The sequence below is a fragment of the Pimephales promelas genome, chromosome 19, assembly GCF_988280905.1.
Source record: "Pimephales promelas chromosome 19, fPimPro1.hap1.1, whole genome shotgun sequence".
In the NCBI taxonomy this organism is placed as follows: Eukaryota; Metazoa; Chordata; class Actinopteri; order Cypriniformes; family Leuciscidae; genus Pimephales; species Pimephales promelas.
Genome location: NC_142787.1, coordinates 2,189,526 through 2,206,274, shown reverse-complemented (window position 1 = coordinate 2,206,274; position 16,749 = coordinate 2,189,526). Strand labels below are relative to the sequence as shown.

General features: G+C 38.3%; 1 protein-coding gene across 3 annotated transcripts in view; it reads left to right on the top strand.

Moving 5' to 3' along the window:
* The first annotated feature begins 449 nt into the window (after nucleotides 1-449).
* septin8a (septin 8a) overlaps nucleotides 450-16,749 on the top strand; it is a 231,581-nt gene continuing 215,281 nt past the window's right edge. For 2 of the 3 annotated variants that reach the window (XM_089123621.1, XM_089123622.1), the window contains exons 1-6: nucleotides 450-588; nucleotides 9,436-9,550; nucleotides 9,641-9,836; nucleotides 11,739-11,925; nucleotides 14,527-14,688; nucleotides 14,862-14,958. In XM_089123621.1, the coding sequence (XP_088979747.1) occupies nucleotides 559-588; nucleotides 9,436-9,550; nucleotides 9,641-9,836; nucleotides 11,739-11,925; nucleotides 14,527-14,688; nucleotides 14,862-14,958 (787 nt within the window). In that variant the 5' untranslated portion in view covers nucleotides 450-558. The remainder of the gene's footprint in view (nucleotides 589-9,435; nucleotides 9,551-9,640; nucleotides 9,837-11,738; nucleotides 11,926-14,526; nucleotides 14,689-14,861; nucleotides 14,959-16,749) is intronic. The other variant, XM_089123623.1, reaches the window with a different exon arrangement.

The following is a 16,749-nucleotide window of genomic DNA, read 5'->3' as shown; positions in this document are numbered from 1 at the left end:
TTATATGGCAAATTATTCATTCATAAACAAATGTTTACCAATATTCTGTCCTATCCTTATTTTGACACTCGCTCTTCTTAAATCTCTTGGTTATATAAATAATAATAAAATCGCTAAGATATTAAATATTGTGAAGAAATATTTGAAGAAAATACATGCACCAAAAAGCTTTCCTAGTCTATGGTATTTGTAGTGTATATCATCTTATGTTTTTCATTGCTTTTGTATAATGATTGTTTTTTTTTTTCTTTGATTGTTTTATTATAATTATATGTATTTGTATGATATTGAGCATTAAGAAAGAAAAAGAAAAGAAAAAAGGCTCCGTCCGGTCTTACGTAACCTAATTAATATTCAAGAGTCGAGCCCTCAGCGTTGCTTGCTTGTGCCTTACAGCCAATCAGCGTAGAGCGTAACATTGCGTCATTTAAATTCATAAGCAAGGCCTTCACCATAGTAACGGTGGTAAATTCTCTAGCCCGACCACAGTGAGAGTGAGTGAGACGAAGGCAGGCTGCTCCCTTTCGCCTTATCCTCCAAACACACACATTCCTCATCATGGCGGCCACAGATGTAGACATATTTTCTGTGAGTACCTTTTAAAGTCAGTTTTTACTTCCGGAAACCCACTTAACGTTAGATGGACAACATACACGGTCTGTACAGGTTTATCTGTAATGAATTAGGACTAGCGCGAGCGCTACTCTCTAGCTTAGCCCAACGGACTCTATATTGACTATTCACTGCTTTACTGTGTGTGTGTACACTACAGGTCAGACCAGGTGTATTATCTGTCTTTTGTGATCTTATTCTAGCTGTATAGTGTTCTAGTGACCCGAAAAGGGTGTTGAACTTGTCTTTTCTCAATCTCTTGAGTGTTTGTTGTGAACATCTCTGTAGTACAGTCATCAGACTGATGCAGTCTATAGTAATGATATTTCAGTAGTTTGCAAGATTGTTTTTTAAGGCAACATGCTCCCTCTTTTAACACTTGACATTGTGAGTGTTTTATACCCATAATCCCCCATTGAACAACACTGCTGTGAACTGGCAGGCTAGAGCCGGTAAAGTTTGGGGCCAACATGAGGCCCTCAGTGAAGAGTGACAGAAAGGGCGGATGAGGTGACAGTCCCGCAATCAAACTCGAACAATTCATGTGTTTATTACGGGATCTTTGGTGGTGATTTGTGTGAAGAAGGATAATTCGTTTATGAGAACTAAGTTTTCAGATGCTGTTGATTGAAAAATACTCATCCACAAGCCATCCTAACTTTAACTTTCTTCTTACATCCAAACACAATCAGAGTTAGGCCTATATAATGGCAGTCAGAGTTCACTCTTCCGCCAAATCTAGACTCGCGTACGGCCGTTCCCAAAAGCCAGTGATTATACTTTATAAAGTTGTAAATACGGATATTACCTTACAAAAACACATGGCTTCACTTCAGACGGCCTTTATTAACCCCTGGAGCCGTATGGATTACTTTTATGATGGATGGATGAGCTTTTTTACCATTCACTCCCATTATAAAGCTTAGAAAACTGCTTTAATAAAACTGTTTGGCTGAAAGAAGAAAGTCATACACACGCTTGGCTTGAGGGTGAGTAAATTATGGGATCATTTTTATTTTTGGGTGAATTAACCCTTTCAGCAAGACTTCCTTGGTCAAGAAGCTTGCCAATGTTGATCTAACCTGGCTTTCAAGGGCAAGTTCATCTTGTGTTTTGAGCGACAGTTCAACCAGACGAAGATGTGCCGTGAGAAGTCATCCATCACCGTCCCGGGAAATGCTCAGGGAATGACTTTTCCACTGCTGATTTTGAGGAAGTGCTCTGGATTTGAGGGAAACTAGTTTGGGTTAGAGAAGAATAACTGTATTGAGCTGTGGGGAAAGCTAATAGTTGAATGTGTGTTCTGTGGAAGTGAAACCTGTGGCCGGTTTCATTAACCTCTCCTCTATATTAAACCTGTGTCGTGTCTTAACAACTAGTCTGAGCAAATAGCTTGTCAAGGGGTTATTAATCTTACTTTTCAGATTCAAATTAGGCCAGTCTTGTTTTTAATGTTCATGACATATAAAAAGTGCAACCAGCGTTAAAGGAAAAAATGACACGACTAACTCGTAAGACTAGTCTAAGCAGTTTATGCAACTGTCCACTGGTGCGTTGATTTCAGCGTCTTGGTTAGCTTTAAATCCAGGAGAATGAATGAAAAAATGTAAGCGTGTTTCACAGTCAGTGCCTTTTGATCGGAGCTTTGTGTGGTTTTAGGGGCCGTATTGATCAACTGCATTGAGCTGTCAAATCTAATTACATCACGGGACAGAGAATCCTGTCATCATTTATGCATCCTCATTTAGTGGAACGTATTATCAAATTGTTTCCGTTCAGTGAAATAGGTGTGTGTTATGTAATGTGTAGTGCTAATGTCTCTCTTGCACTTGTGAGGATAAATAAGAGAGTTTTAATTTTTGTGTGAAGTACTGAATCTCTTTTACGGACAGATGAAGCCTATAATTGCACAACTCTTCACAGTTCAGTTTTCTCACTGAAAGGGTTGGAACAAGACCGTCCTGTTCAGCATTAATTTAATTGAGTGTATTATAGTTTCAGGGCAGGGCTGTTGTGAACTGTTATTTAGAGCTGCTATATGAGTTTCGTGATGAGTCAACGTCCTGTTCATGCTCAGAAATCCTGACCACTGACATTAATAAACACAAACATCACATGATTTGCATATGAGATGAGACCACTGATCTTATGTTATGAAGGTCAGTGTGTGAGACTTTGTGTCTTAATTTTCGAGGCAAGAGCATGAGCTTTACTTTTACCCTGTGGAGAACATTGAAAAACTTCAGGGAAATTCATCCATTAATGTGTTTTTCCTTAATAAAACGATACAAGCAAACATTAACAAGGAGAACTATTTAATTTCTCAGACTACAAAATGTGTTTCTGCTTCAAATTATGCAATTTAACATGTATTTATTGAATTAAATCATAGACTAAGTTTAATAATCACTAGAGCCCGACTGATAAAGGATTTTGAAGGCCGATACCGATACAAATATTTTTGGGTTTTAAATATATATCGATATATCGGCCGATATTTTTTTTTTATTAAATATTGTTGGATTTCACACACGTATAAAAGAAAAGTTAACTTTTCTGCACAAGATACGTTTGATACTTTTTCTCTATGTCTAAATATTCACTCCTCGCAAGTATAACTTACATTTTACAATGCAGGGACTGTAACTAGAGATGTGCGAGTTATAAATACAGTAATCATTACTTTATTTAGGTAGAAAAAGTTCATCGTGGTTTCCAAGCTCATTAATGTTAACGTTAGCGGTCTTCCACTGATGATAGTGGCATTAGCTAGCTTTGTGGTTAGCTAGTCTATGATGAGCCATAATTTAGCAATAGATAACATCATACTGCAAATTGTAAAACATACATTTTCAATATAACAGGCCAAGGAGAGATGATTAAAGCGTGTTTCGTCCGTTTTTATTTTATTTTTTTAAATATTAATTTATCGGCCATTATGACTGCCGATACCGATATTATGGAAAATGCCTAATATCGGCCGGCCGATATATATCGGTCTGGCTCTAATAATCACATTAGGCTTTGCCACAATTCCTCTTTTCCATCGTTGCGGTTCGTCCTCGTGTTGCGCGTCATGTTTGTTCTTCAGCGAGAGCTTTGTTCTCACGTTTATGTTGTTCACTTATCAATGTTTATATGCACGAATAAAAGCCTAAATTAATGTTCATCATTAAAGCGATCAAGTGTTTGTCAATTTTTTTTACTAAAACACTCAGTTCAAATGGATTAGTTTTATGATCTCTTAATGAATTTGAGCCATGAAGTGGTAGTTGTGTGGAGGGATTCATTACAATATCTACATTTGTGTTTCGACGGCGGAAGTCTCATGTGAGTAATGATACGGTTTTTTTTCATTTTTGGGTGAACCTTTTAAAATAATATTACATACACTTTAAGATATTTAGGCTTAAGACTTTTTATGACCTTAAATTTCATGATGGGACTTGCCCTGACGGGTGACGGCATTAGTGTTAAATGCAATACTTTACACCTGTCTTTTATTTCAGGTTTAAAAAGAGATTGTGAATGCATGCACTGAGTGATGGCTATACAGCAAGGGGTGTGTGTGTGTGTGTGTGTGTGTGTGTACATGCACGCAGATAAAACCATGTTCAGCGCAGATGCCACCCAAATCTCGACCATCTGCATTCTTCTCCATAGTCCACACCGGCCCCTCCACCCGTCATATCAGATGAGATGCCAGAGAAATTTCCGATGAGGGTTGTTGTTGTGTCAGTTTGCTGAAGCGGGCACACACACACACACACTCAGGTGTACGTGGGGGGTGAGAGTGGAGCCGTCCCAATTTGGCTCTTCTCCACTGTCACTGAGTTCCCATCTGCCTTTAACAGGCTGTGTTGTCCTAGACTCCATCATGGATTGTCCATTGTTCCCTGCAGAGTTATTGTTTTAAATCATTCTTAGGGATATATGAAAAATATTAAATTTTTGTCCGATACCATCCGATAACTCTTTATATTTCAAAGCTGATAACCGATATATCGGCCGATAAATATAAATTTAGTACACTTTTAGATCAGATTTGAGAGCCTGATTACAAAAAGAAAAGTTTAACCATTAAATCATATCCCCCAAACACACAATTATAGTGTTTTCTTTTCATTTTATGGAGCCGATATGACAGACTTGCTGTGCATGTTGCAGTGAACTGTATTATCCTTTTCTGAAGTAATTCCAATCATTTTTCAAGCAATTTAAAACCATCATGTTGAACAGTGCACATCTGAAGTGCCTCAGCTGGAGGAAATAATGCATTATTTATCGGCATATCCGACAAGTTTTCCTATCAGGCCGATAACGATAGCATTAAAAATGAATATAGCGGCCGATGCCGATATTATGCCGATATTATTATTAATTCAGCCACTGGTGCAAATGACGGAAATTAATTTCTGATCTTAAAGTGTTCGTCTAATCTAAGGCTATGTTTACACGGAAGCGATTCTGAAGAGAAAACGCAAAAGTGGCGTTGCGTTATCACTTTTTATTCTGCGGGGTGTGAAATCCGCGTGTAGATGGTGATGCAAAAGTCTCTGAAATTCAATGTAGTATGCACTCCAGGAAGCTAAGAGTGCATACTACAACAACGCCAACCCTGCGCGCCTGCGTATAACCTTCACTGTCAAGCAGACTTTTACGTTTTTACCGTTTACACGGGAACGCGGCGGTGGAGCGTTTTAAAGATTTCCACTCTGGAGGGTGGTTTCACTTTTTTGCGTTTTTAAGCCCTAAAAAACGCCGTCGCCGTGTAAACGAAAGGCACGTCCGATAAAATATTTTTACGTTTTCACCCGCGAGCGTTCTCGTGTAAACAGGGCCTGAAAATATATCTTTTTTCAACCCTCATCATGGCATATAAAGCGTGTTTTTTGATGCAGTTGAAGCCACTGTTATTAGCAATTCTGTGATCTATTTTGAAGCTGTTTATTATTATCAAATCGAAAATTGCCACTAGTACATTATTCAAAATATCTTCTTTTGTGTCCTAAGTAGGGATGCACGATATATATCGGCCAGCATATCGGTATCGGCCGATATATGTTCATTTTTAATGTTATCGTTATCGGCCTGGAATGAAAATGTGGCCGATATATTAAAGCCGATAATGATGTATTATTCCCTTCAGCTGAGACACTTGTTGAGCACTGTTTATCTTTTTGAATTTCTTGAAATATGATTGAAATCTCTTCAAATAATTAAAATTTGGTTTGGGACAACATGTGCAACGCAAATCTGTCATATCGGCTATACAACACTATAATGAGAACATCTTTATAATTGTGCGCTTGGGACATGGATTTAATTGTGAGACTTTTGTTTTTGTAATCAGGCTCTCAAAATTAGATACAAATTTGGATTTAAGTTTATCGGCCGATATATCGGTTATCGGCTTTCAAATATAAAGAATTATCGGTATCGGCCAATATCGTTCATATCGGTGCATCCCTAGTCCTAAGGAAGAATCACAATAAAGAGTTATTAGATATTAAGCAGACAGTCTATTAATAATAGGGGTACACGATATATCGGCCACCATATCGATATCGGCCGATATTTGCTAATTTTTATGTTATTGTTATCGGCCCGATTATAAAATTTGGCTGATATATTAAAGCTGATAAATAATGAATTATTTCCTTCAACACATGAGACCTGAGACACTTCAGATGCGCAATGTTCAACATGATTGATCTTAATATAGTTAAGTGCAAAATGTGCTATCATATCGGCTACATGAAATTATAATGAGAACATTATAATTGTGTTAGGGGACGGATTTTAATTGTGACACTTTTGTTTTTGCAATCAGGCTTTCAAAAATTATATAAAATTTGGATTTAGATTTATCGGCCGATATATCGGTTATCGGCTTTCAAATATAAAGAATTATCGGTTATTGGTATCGGCCAAAATGTTCATATCGGTGCGTCCCTAATTAATAATCTAATGACTGACAGTTGACATGTACTTGCAAAGTTACTTATAGTTAGTAGACCGTCTATAGTGGACTATTGGAATAGTGAGACCTTTTTTCTTTATTTCATTATATGCATGTCACCATACAGAAGGGTTTTTCAGCGGCTGAGTTCCCATCTACCTTTGATTGTCCATTGTTCCCTACAGAGTTATTGTTTTAAATCAATATTAGCGTTTTAAAGATTTCCACTCTGGAGGGTGGTTTCACTTTTTTGCGTTTTTAAGCCCTAAAAAACGCCGTCGCCGTGTAAACGAAAGGCACGTCCGATAAAATATTTTTACGTTTTCACCCGCGAGCGTTCTCGTGTAAACAGGGCCTGAAAATATATCTTTTTTCAACCCTCATCATGGCATATAAAGCGTGTTTTTTGATGCAGTTGAAGCCACTGTTATTAGCAATTCTGTGATCTATTTTGAAGCTGTTTATTATTATCAAATCGAAAATTGCCACTAGTACATTATTCAAAATATCTTCTTTTGTGTCCTAAGTAGGGATGCACGATATATATCGGCCAGCATATCGGTATCGGCCGATATATGTTCATTTTTAATGTTATCGTTATCGGCCTGGAATGAAAATGTGGCCGATATATTAAAGCCGATAATGATGTATTATTCCCTTCAGCTGAGACACTTGTTGAGCACTGTTTATCTTTTTAAATTTCTTGAAATATGATTGAAATCTCTTCAAAAAATTAAAATTTGGTTTGGGACAACATGTGCAACGCAAATCTGTCATATCGGCTATACAACACTATAATGAGAACATCATTATAATTGTGTGCTTGGGACATGGATTTAATTGTGAGACTTTTGTTTTTGTAATCAGGCTCTCAAAATTAGATACAAATTTGGATTTAAGTTTATCTGCCGATATATCGGTTATCGGCTTTCAAATATAAAGAATTATCGGTATCGGCCAATATCGTTCATATCGGTGCATCCCTAGTCCTAAGGAAGAATAGGCAACAACTGAAGTCAGTGGTGTTTTGATTGAGGACCGAGTTTCCCTGCTGAATGAATTATTTCTTTAAGTGTTTTTGGATGGGGCGATTCTTTTTCATAGAAATGCATGGAATGTTTGCCGAGTTGCACACAGCTCTCAGTGTGTTCTGTCAGTGTGTGTCATGAATCAGGCCTGTCACCGTGAGGGCTGCTTGAGAAAATATTGTTCCAGGGCCCGAACGCTGCTCCACTTCCTCTTGATGTACTGCCCCCTGAGGGAACAGTTCCCCCTGCGGCCGGGGCGTTTACTATCGGCCCCTATATGGCCATTGTTTAAGCCTTCCCAAGATTCTTCCCAGACTGCATGTTTTCCAAAAATGCTTTCAGCCATTTCCCCTTCTTCACCTCCTAATGTTGGATCTCCCCTTCAGTGCCTCTGGGATGAAATGACACTGGGTGGTATGGAGTCGGTACTGGTTTTTCAGCTAGAATTCCTTTTGTGCTCGGCGTGTGTGTGTGTGAATTGCTGCTTCCCTCAGTAGCACTCTCAGTGACATCATCCACCAAATATCTGCCTGCATTGGGGGAAAAGACGGAGCCAGAGACGAGGGAGGAGCGCATTGATTTCAGGACTGAGTTTTAGTGGGATTTTTAGATTTGTCTGGCTCTGAATTACAGACTTTTTTGGGAAGGCTTTGAATGATTGTCTGGAATGGTACTTTGTTTTAAGCTGACGTGATATACAACATCACCCATCTCTTCTCTATATGCATGCATTTTATTTTTTTGAGATAATACGCTTTAATGTTTAACTCTCTCTCATCGTTTTATTCACATTAACCCCACTTCTTTCAAAATCCAATCCAATCTGTAAATGATCCATAGAAGTCCCCACATTTTTTTCTGGTTACACTTTATTTTTTAGGGCCACATCACAACTACATGTCAACTACCTCTCACTAGAGTAGACTGCTAGGGTTCGATCAGCAGAATAGGTTGACATGTATTTGCAAAGTAACTTATAGTCTGTTGAGGAGAATCACAATAAAGAGTTATTAGATATTAAGCAGACAGTCTATTAATAATAGGGGTACACGATATATCGGCCACCATATCGATATCGGCCGATATTTGCTAATTTTTATGTTATTGTTATCGGCCCGATTATAAAATTTGGCTGATATATTAAAGCTGATAAATAATGAATTATTTCCTTCAACACATGAGACCTGAGACACTTCAGATGCGCAAATTCAACATGATTGATCTTAAAATATAGTTAAGTGCAAAATGTGCTATCATATCGGCTACATGAAATTATAATGAGAACATTATAATTGTGTTAGGGGACGGATTTTAATTGTGACACTTTTGTTTTTGCAATCAGGCTTTCAAAAATTATATAAAATTTGGATTTAGATTTATCGGCCGATATATCGGTTATCGGCTTTCAAATATAAAGAATTATCGGTTATCGTATCGGCCAAAATGTTCATATCGGTGCATCCCTAATTAATAATCTAATGACTGACAGTTGACATGTACTTGCAAAGTTACTTATAGTTAGTAGACCGTCTATAGTGGACTATTGGAATAGTGAGACCTTTTTTCTTTATTTCATTATATGCATGTCACCATACAGAAGGGTTTTTCAGCGGCTGAGTTCCCATCTACCTTTGATTGTCCATTGTTCCCTACAGAGTTATTGTTTTAAATCAATATTAGGGATGCACCGTTATGAAAATTTAGTCCGATAACGATAAATCTTTATATTTCAAAGCCGATAACCGATATATTTGGCAATACGAATTACTAGAGAGGCAAAAGATTGGCTTTTACGTGAGCCTTATGGGTCAAATTTGTCTGATTCCTTCACAGAATGAAGAAAAGCGTAACCTCAACCTTGGCGGTCATGTCGGCTTTGACAGTTTGCCTGATCAGCTGGTCAGTAAATCAGTGACTCAGGGTTTCTGCTTCAACATCCTCTGTGTGGGTAAGCGACTCTTGAAATGTTCACTAGCTCAATGCTGGGATAGTATGATCTTGTGGTGGAAATGCTAATCAGTCATTCTCTTATCATTAGGAGAGACGGGCATCGGCAAGTCTACATTAATGAACACCCTTTTTAACACCATGTTTGAAAACGAGGAGGCCAGCCATTACCAAAACGGCGTTTACCTGCGGCCCAGAACGTACGACTTGCAGGAGAGCAACGTCCACCTGAAACTGACCATCGTCGACACGGTGGGCTTTGGGGATCAGATCAACAAAGACGAAAGGTAAAGTAAAATACAAAAATGCCCTGTACTGTTTACACCAACGTCAGTCGCACTGAGAAACCGATATACTCAAAACATACTAGAGCCAGACCGATATATCGGCAGGCCGATATTAGGCATTTTCCAATCTATCGGTATCGCCAGTTATAATGGCCGATAAATGAATTTGTCAAAAATAAAATAAAAACGGATGTAAAAGAGCCATGTCATGAGTGTTGGAGTTGTATAGTTTGTCCACCAGAGGGCACTCTACACCGTTCCCGTTGGCAACACTCGTTGAGTTGGTCACAAAACATACATTGAAATTGAATAACAATTAAAAGAACATCCCTCAGTTCTCTCAACTCAAATTAGCATGACAAAATTTTTCTGCTGTTATATAAGCCGAGAGTGAAGCGGAATTAGCTAGCAATAGTTACGTTATGTTGTTACAGTGTAGTTGACTGACTGTCCTTTTAACTTTTGACAATGTGACTGAAGTATTTCTTTAATAGCGTGTGACAGTTATAGCAATGAGACGCATCATCTCTCCTCGGCCTGTTATATTGAAAATGTATGTTTTACAATTTGCAGTATGACGCAATCCATTGCTAAATTATGGCTAGCTAACCACAAAGCTAGCTAATGCCACTGTCATCAGTCTTTTCTGTTGTGACAGTGAAAGAAACAAGTTTCTTTTTAAAATGCATTAGCATATTATTTTAGTAAAAACTCATAAATAACTACAAATAACTAATGTTAGGGAAATCTGTTAATGTTTTGTTGCGCGTTTCTGAAAAAAACTAAATAAATATCGGCAGATATATCGGAATATCGGGTTTTAAAAACAAAAAAATATTTGTATCGGTATCGGCCTTCAAAATCCTTTATCGGTCGGGCTCTAAAACATACCACAAGGAGTCTGATAGATAAACTCACTAGCCTGTTAATGCAAAGCAGTTTGTTCATATTTTAACACCCACATGCTGAAAACTCTCCATTGAACACTCTTGTCTATGGAAAGGGATCAGAAATGTATGTGGATGTCTGGCACTTTCCATCATTACGGCACAGTTTGGACTCATTCATTTTCTTAAAGCGTTGAGGCACAAATCCCATATTGTTGTGCGAACTATTTGATATTGTTGCACAAACTTGAAAAGTAAGCCTGTGTTATAATGTTGACTGCATCCAACTTTTGTTTAACGTTTAAAGACATTTTATTCTTTATTGTAAATGAGATATGTTTATCAAAAACTCCAAAGCAACATCGAGTGACAGCTCAAACTCATTACTCTCCATTGCTGCGGCTCCTCTCTTCCCAGTCTGTCAGTAACGCTCTGTTTACTTCCTGCCTCTATGAAGCCCCTCCTTCTGAAAACCACACTGTGCTCTGATTGGCGGCTGGAGCTGAACTTTGCAGAGCTTTTTCGTGCTCAAACAGCAACATGCTAAAGAAACCAGAAGTCCTCTATTTGATAACAAAATGTCCCAAATGTTATCAGGTTGCAAACCTCATTTATAATAAATGATGAACAAAACAACTGAAAAAGCATCTCCTTTCACTGGCCGACACACTGTTAGAATACGCCCTCTAACCCTCAGCACGTTGGGTGTAAAGATAGACAGGCTTACGGGTGCCAGACATTGCATCTTTTGGGAAAAATGCCTCCAGAACAAGAGAGCGTAGGCTCTGAAAGCTTACGAGCGGTGCATGCTGGGAAAAATGCCTGAGAAGTCAAGAGACGAGGTCATGTAAACATGATCCAGGCCAGTCTCTACACAGCTCTCACACAAAGTGTCTCGCTGTTTGAGAAAAGATAACACGCGTATCAAACTCTTTCAAATGTTATTGATGTTAAGTGTGTGTGTGTGTGTGTGTGTTGTGATTCTGATTTGTTGCACCGTGTCTGTTTCTCTCAGCTATAAACCGATTGTGGATTATATCGACACACAGTTTGAAAACTACCTGCAGGAAGAGCTGAAAATAAAGCGCTCTCTCTTCAACTACCACGACACCAGGATTCACATCTGCCTCTACTTCATTTCCCCGACGGGACACTCGCTCAAGTCCCTGGATTTAGTCACGATGAAGAAGCTGGACAGCAAGGTAGGGTCCCGTCACTGCGGTTCACTAGCTAGTGTTCTGCAGGAGAAGATTACACCTCACTGCAAACGCATGTGTGCTAACCGCTAGGTTGCAACCTGATGACTCGTTATAAAATAAGGATATTATTATATTAGCAATTTATATGTGACAACTTGTATCACAACAGACTGGGTTTATATATATATATATATATATATTGTGGTATGTATATTTATTTATTTTACACAAGATTCGCTCCAAGTGTGTATTGTTTTCAGCCAGTGCTTACAATATCAAAATGTGTAAGACTCTTTCAAAAGCTGAATATTGCAAAAGCCAAAGTTACAATCATCAATATCATCAATATTAATATATCATTCAAGTGGACAGGGCTACAAAACAGGTGTGAGAGGAAAACATTACTGTTATTACTTGTGTTTTCAAATGTAGAAGTTGTGTATGACATGAACAGGGTTTGAAATGAACTTTTTCACTCTCCGGCCAATTTGGCTAACCAGATTAACTACGTCACGGCTTTCTTGTAAAATTAGGATATTATAAGATTTGGATTTCATACATTAATTTCTTATTCAAACAAAATCCTGTCATCCAGCATCTCCTCCTTCCTCGTCCTTTTCACCAAAATGTGTTTTAGTTGGACAGACCAATACAGCACACAGAACATGGATGTTGAAATATTACAGTGTTTTCTGTAAAACAAATGCCATTCAATCTTTGCTATTACTTCAATTGCAGATGAACAAGCGTGCCGTTGTTTGTTGCGAGTAACACGTGACGTGTGTGTGTTAAAGTAAGCCAGATATAAGCAGTTTCTGCAATACGCTGTGTTTAATATATCATGACTCAAGAGTATTTGTGTAAATCTGTGCAGATTTGTCTCGCATGAACTTCCAGCAAAGTGAGTAAATATAGCAAGTAACAGTCCGAACTGGCGAGCGATCTGACAGTCCATTTATACACACATTTGGCGAGTGTTAAGTTCAAACCTTGACATGACATTACATTCAAATTTCTTTTGCTGCCAAAAGCATGAATGACCATCTTGTGTGTGCTCACTTTGAGTTTGTAGGGAATGTCATTAGTGATGAGTGTATTGATCATTGATAATGTGTAAATGTAGGACAGTGGGCAGGGCTTCTCTCTTCCTGCCAGTGGAAAAAGAGCCAATCGATTCGTCATTTCATCAGAGAATAATGGCGTGAACGAGAGGAGACTCTGGGGGTTTGTGTTTGTAGGAGAGACACAGATGGTTCATAATGATGTGGCCTCAGGGACCCGTGACAACAAATACATGCTAAACCTGGGCAGACACGCTTGTTTCTCTGCCTGCCATTAGATCAGGTCAGGTGACCCAGTCTGTTCTGATTGGTCTACTCTGCTCTGATTGGTCAGATGACCCAGTCTGTTGTGATTGGTCTACTCTGCTCTGATTGGTCAGATGACCCAGTCTGTTGTGATTGGTCTACTCTGCTCTGATTGGTCAGATGGCCCAGTCTGTTGTGATTGGTCTACTCAGCTCTGATTGGTCAGATGGCCCAGTCTGTTGTCATTGGTCTACTCTGCTCTGATTGGTCAGGTTACCCAGTCTGTTGTGATTGGTCTACTCTGCTCTGATTGGTCAGATGACCCAGTCTGTTGTGATTGGTCTACTCAGCTCTGATTGGTCAGATGGTCCAGTCTGTTGTGATTGGTCTACTCTGCTCTGATTGGTCAGGTGACCCAGTCTGTTGTGATTGGTCTACTCTGCTCTGATTGGTCAGATGGCCCAGTCTGTTGTCATTGGTCTACTCTGCTCTGATTGGTCAGATGACCCAGTCTGTTGTGATTGGTCTACTCAGCTCTGATTGGTCAGATGGCCCAGTCTGTTGTCATTGGTCTACTCAGCTCTGATTGGTCAGATGACCCAGTCTGTTGTGATTGGTCTACTCTGCTCTGATTGGTCAGATGGCCCAGTCTTTTGTGATTGGTCTACTCAGCTCTGATTGGTCAGGTGGCCCAGTCTGTTGTGATTGGTCTACTCTGCTCTGATTGGTCAGATGGCCCAGAGCCAAACGCTTCCAGTTTCAGATACAACAACAGTATTTGAGGGTGGCCAATGAGGACCACAGGCTGGCTTTATGCAAATTTATTACAAACATGTAGATTCAAACAGGAAATGAGATGGGAATTCCTGACGACTCGGTTTCAGACAGTTCGAAATCACTTCTTTCTTTTGGAAGACACGAACTCCATTTATCTCTGAAACTTTGCAGACCTTTTGCATTCACAAACAGCTTTATTACTACACTACACTATTGGGGCAGTTTAATGTTACCGCTCTGAGACAAATATATTCATGAGATGGCTTAAAATTTTAACATTTGGACACTGACAGCCCCAGTTAATATCTACTTCTGTTTTATACGGAGAATTTTCTGCACTTTCAGCATTCTGCTAAGTTTCTCAGTTTGTCACAGAAAGCCACGATTGAGTCTTGTTTGCTTATTTTATGATAAGTAGCCTGATTTATTACTGGCATCTTATTTAACACAAGATCTATATCGAACTACAATGTGGAACTAGAACATAGGCATGTTGTGAAATGTTTTTGTTTTCTTTTAGGTGAACATCATCCCTATTATCGCTAAAGCTGACACCATTTCCAAGAGCGAGCTACACAAGTTCAAGATAAAGATCATGAGCGAGCTGGTTAGCAATGGGGTTCAGATCTACCAGTTTCCCACAGATGATGAAGCCGTCACAGAAATCAATTCCTCTATGAACGTGAGTCTTTGCTTCTCATAGACATAAACCACAGAAAGGCGCGTGTGCAATTTGAATTTGAATACAGATGTGAATGTATATTTCCGTGGGAAAGTGCATATTATTGCACAGATGTGAAGGAAATCAGATTGAGTATTAGTAGGTCACGTAACCTTTAATTGTCTTTATTCTAGGCCCATCTCCCCTTTGCTGTGGTGGGCAGTGTCGAGGAGGTGAAGGTGGGCAATAAGACCGTGAGGGCCAGGCAATACCCGTGGGGAGTCGTTCAAGGTAAGAAAAAGGGCTGTCAAATAAAAATCTGAATTTCGAAAATTCATCATATATATAAAAAATACATTTTGCATTCGCATTTTTTGTCCAGTATAAAGAGTTAGATTGTGTTGGGAAAAGGCTTCCTGCTGATGAAATCCTCAGTTAGTGCCACGACATACTTGACCAAACCTGCTCATCGGTCAGAGCTGAGCGAGTGTTTTCCTTAGCTGGAAACATCATCAACTAAAAGTGCTCAGATCGAGATGAGCGTCTAGGAAGGTTGTGCACTTATGCATAATATATATATATAGTTTTATATATATATATATATATATATATATATGTATATATATATGTATGTATATATAGTTATAGTTATATATATATATAGTTTACTTATAATAATTGTGTTTTTTGACTTTTAATGATTTTTCTATTAAGGTCTATGTAATTGTCTCAACTTAACAGTACAAAATCCTAATGTGTTGTCTAAACACAAACCATTTATGTTAAGTAAAAAAATATGTGCATCCAGAGGGTGGCAGTATAGTGCGAGCCGACTGCCATTTTGCCCGAGCTTAATTTTATTGTGTTCAATCTACTTAAATCTACGAACAACCTAAGTTTACTTAATCCGTTTGTGTTGGATTACATGATTGATTTGTGTTGCATTAACTGAAACTCGTCAGCGCTTTTAGTTCCCAGCATGCTTTGCATATGGTTGAATTAAGAGAGAATAAATGTTTAATGTTATTTTATGTTATTTTTAGAAATTTAGAAAAGGAGAAGACTTGATAGTGTGTAATAGTGTTTAATGTTAAATTACATTGTAATTATTAAACCATTTAAATTACAGTGAGTTACCATTGTGGAGAAGAGTGGAGCATTTTGTTTGACTGTCGACTGATTTCAATATTTTCAATTGCTTTGAATTAAGGAGCATGTAAATCTTAGCATTCAAGATGCTAATATGTGCTTCTGCTAGCAAATAGCTAGTCAAAGTCTATCAATTTAATTAAACGTCACTGAATCAAATGAAATATAAATGGATGAACGAATGTAATAAAATGCCTTTGAATCATGTCAGGAAGCCTTTAAAAATTCACGTTGAGACTACTTAAACTGGGAAATTTAAAATTATGTTGAAGTTACATGAACAAATTATGTTTGTTTAACGTAATCCAGTTATGTGAAACCTGTTGACATAAAAAAATAATTAATTAAAGCCAACATATAATTATTTTAAGTGTGTGTGTTGAAGTGTATTTTAAGTTACTGATGCACAAACACGGTTTTATGCGCCAACCTAATTTACACTAAAGCGCGTTAAGGAAATTATATTTCATTTAAGAACAATTGTTTCACAAGTGAATGCACTTTAAAAAATGAATGTCATTTCAAGAAAAGATGCAATGCTTGATTTGGTTTATATTTGCTTATACACTTGCTTGCGCCCTCTTGTGGACATAGGAGAGAAACAGTATTTTTTTCCCTTTTAACATTAAGTAATGCCTATTGAAATTTGCTAATATTTAAAAAAGAAATTCTAATGTAGTTTTTCAGCCGTTTTGACAGTGCTAGTAAGAAATAAGATTGTTGCAGTGTGGCTGTTTCAGTTGATGTTACTCTGTCTCTGGAGAGTCTCACGCTCGAGGGGCTGGAGTGTGTCGGACTCTTTCATTTGAACCCTGCTGTTCAGTTCGGGGGGGGGGGGGGGGGGGTTTACAATGCCTTTCATCTGAAAACAATCCCATCAATCAAAGCGGCGATAAATGCCACTCTCGACGGAAGCTAATTACGCTGTTGTCT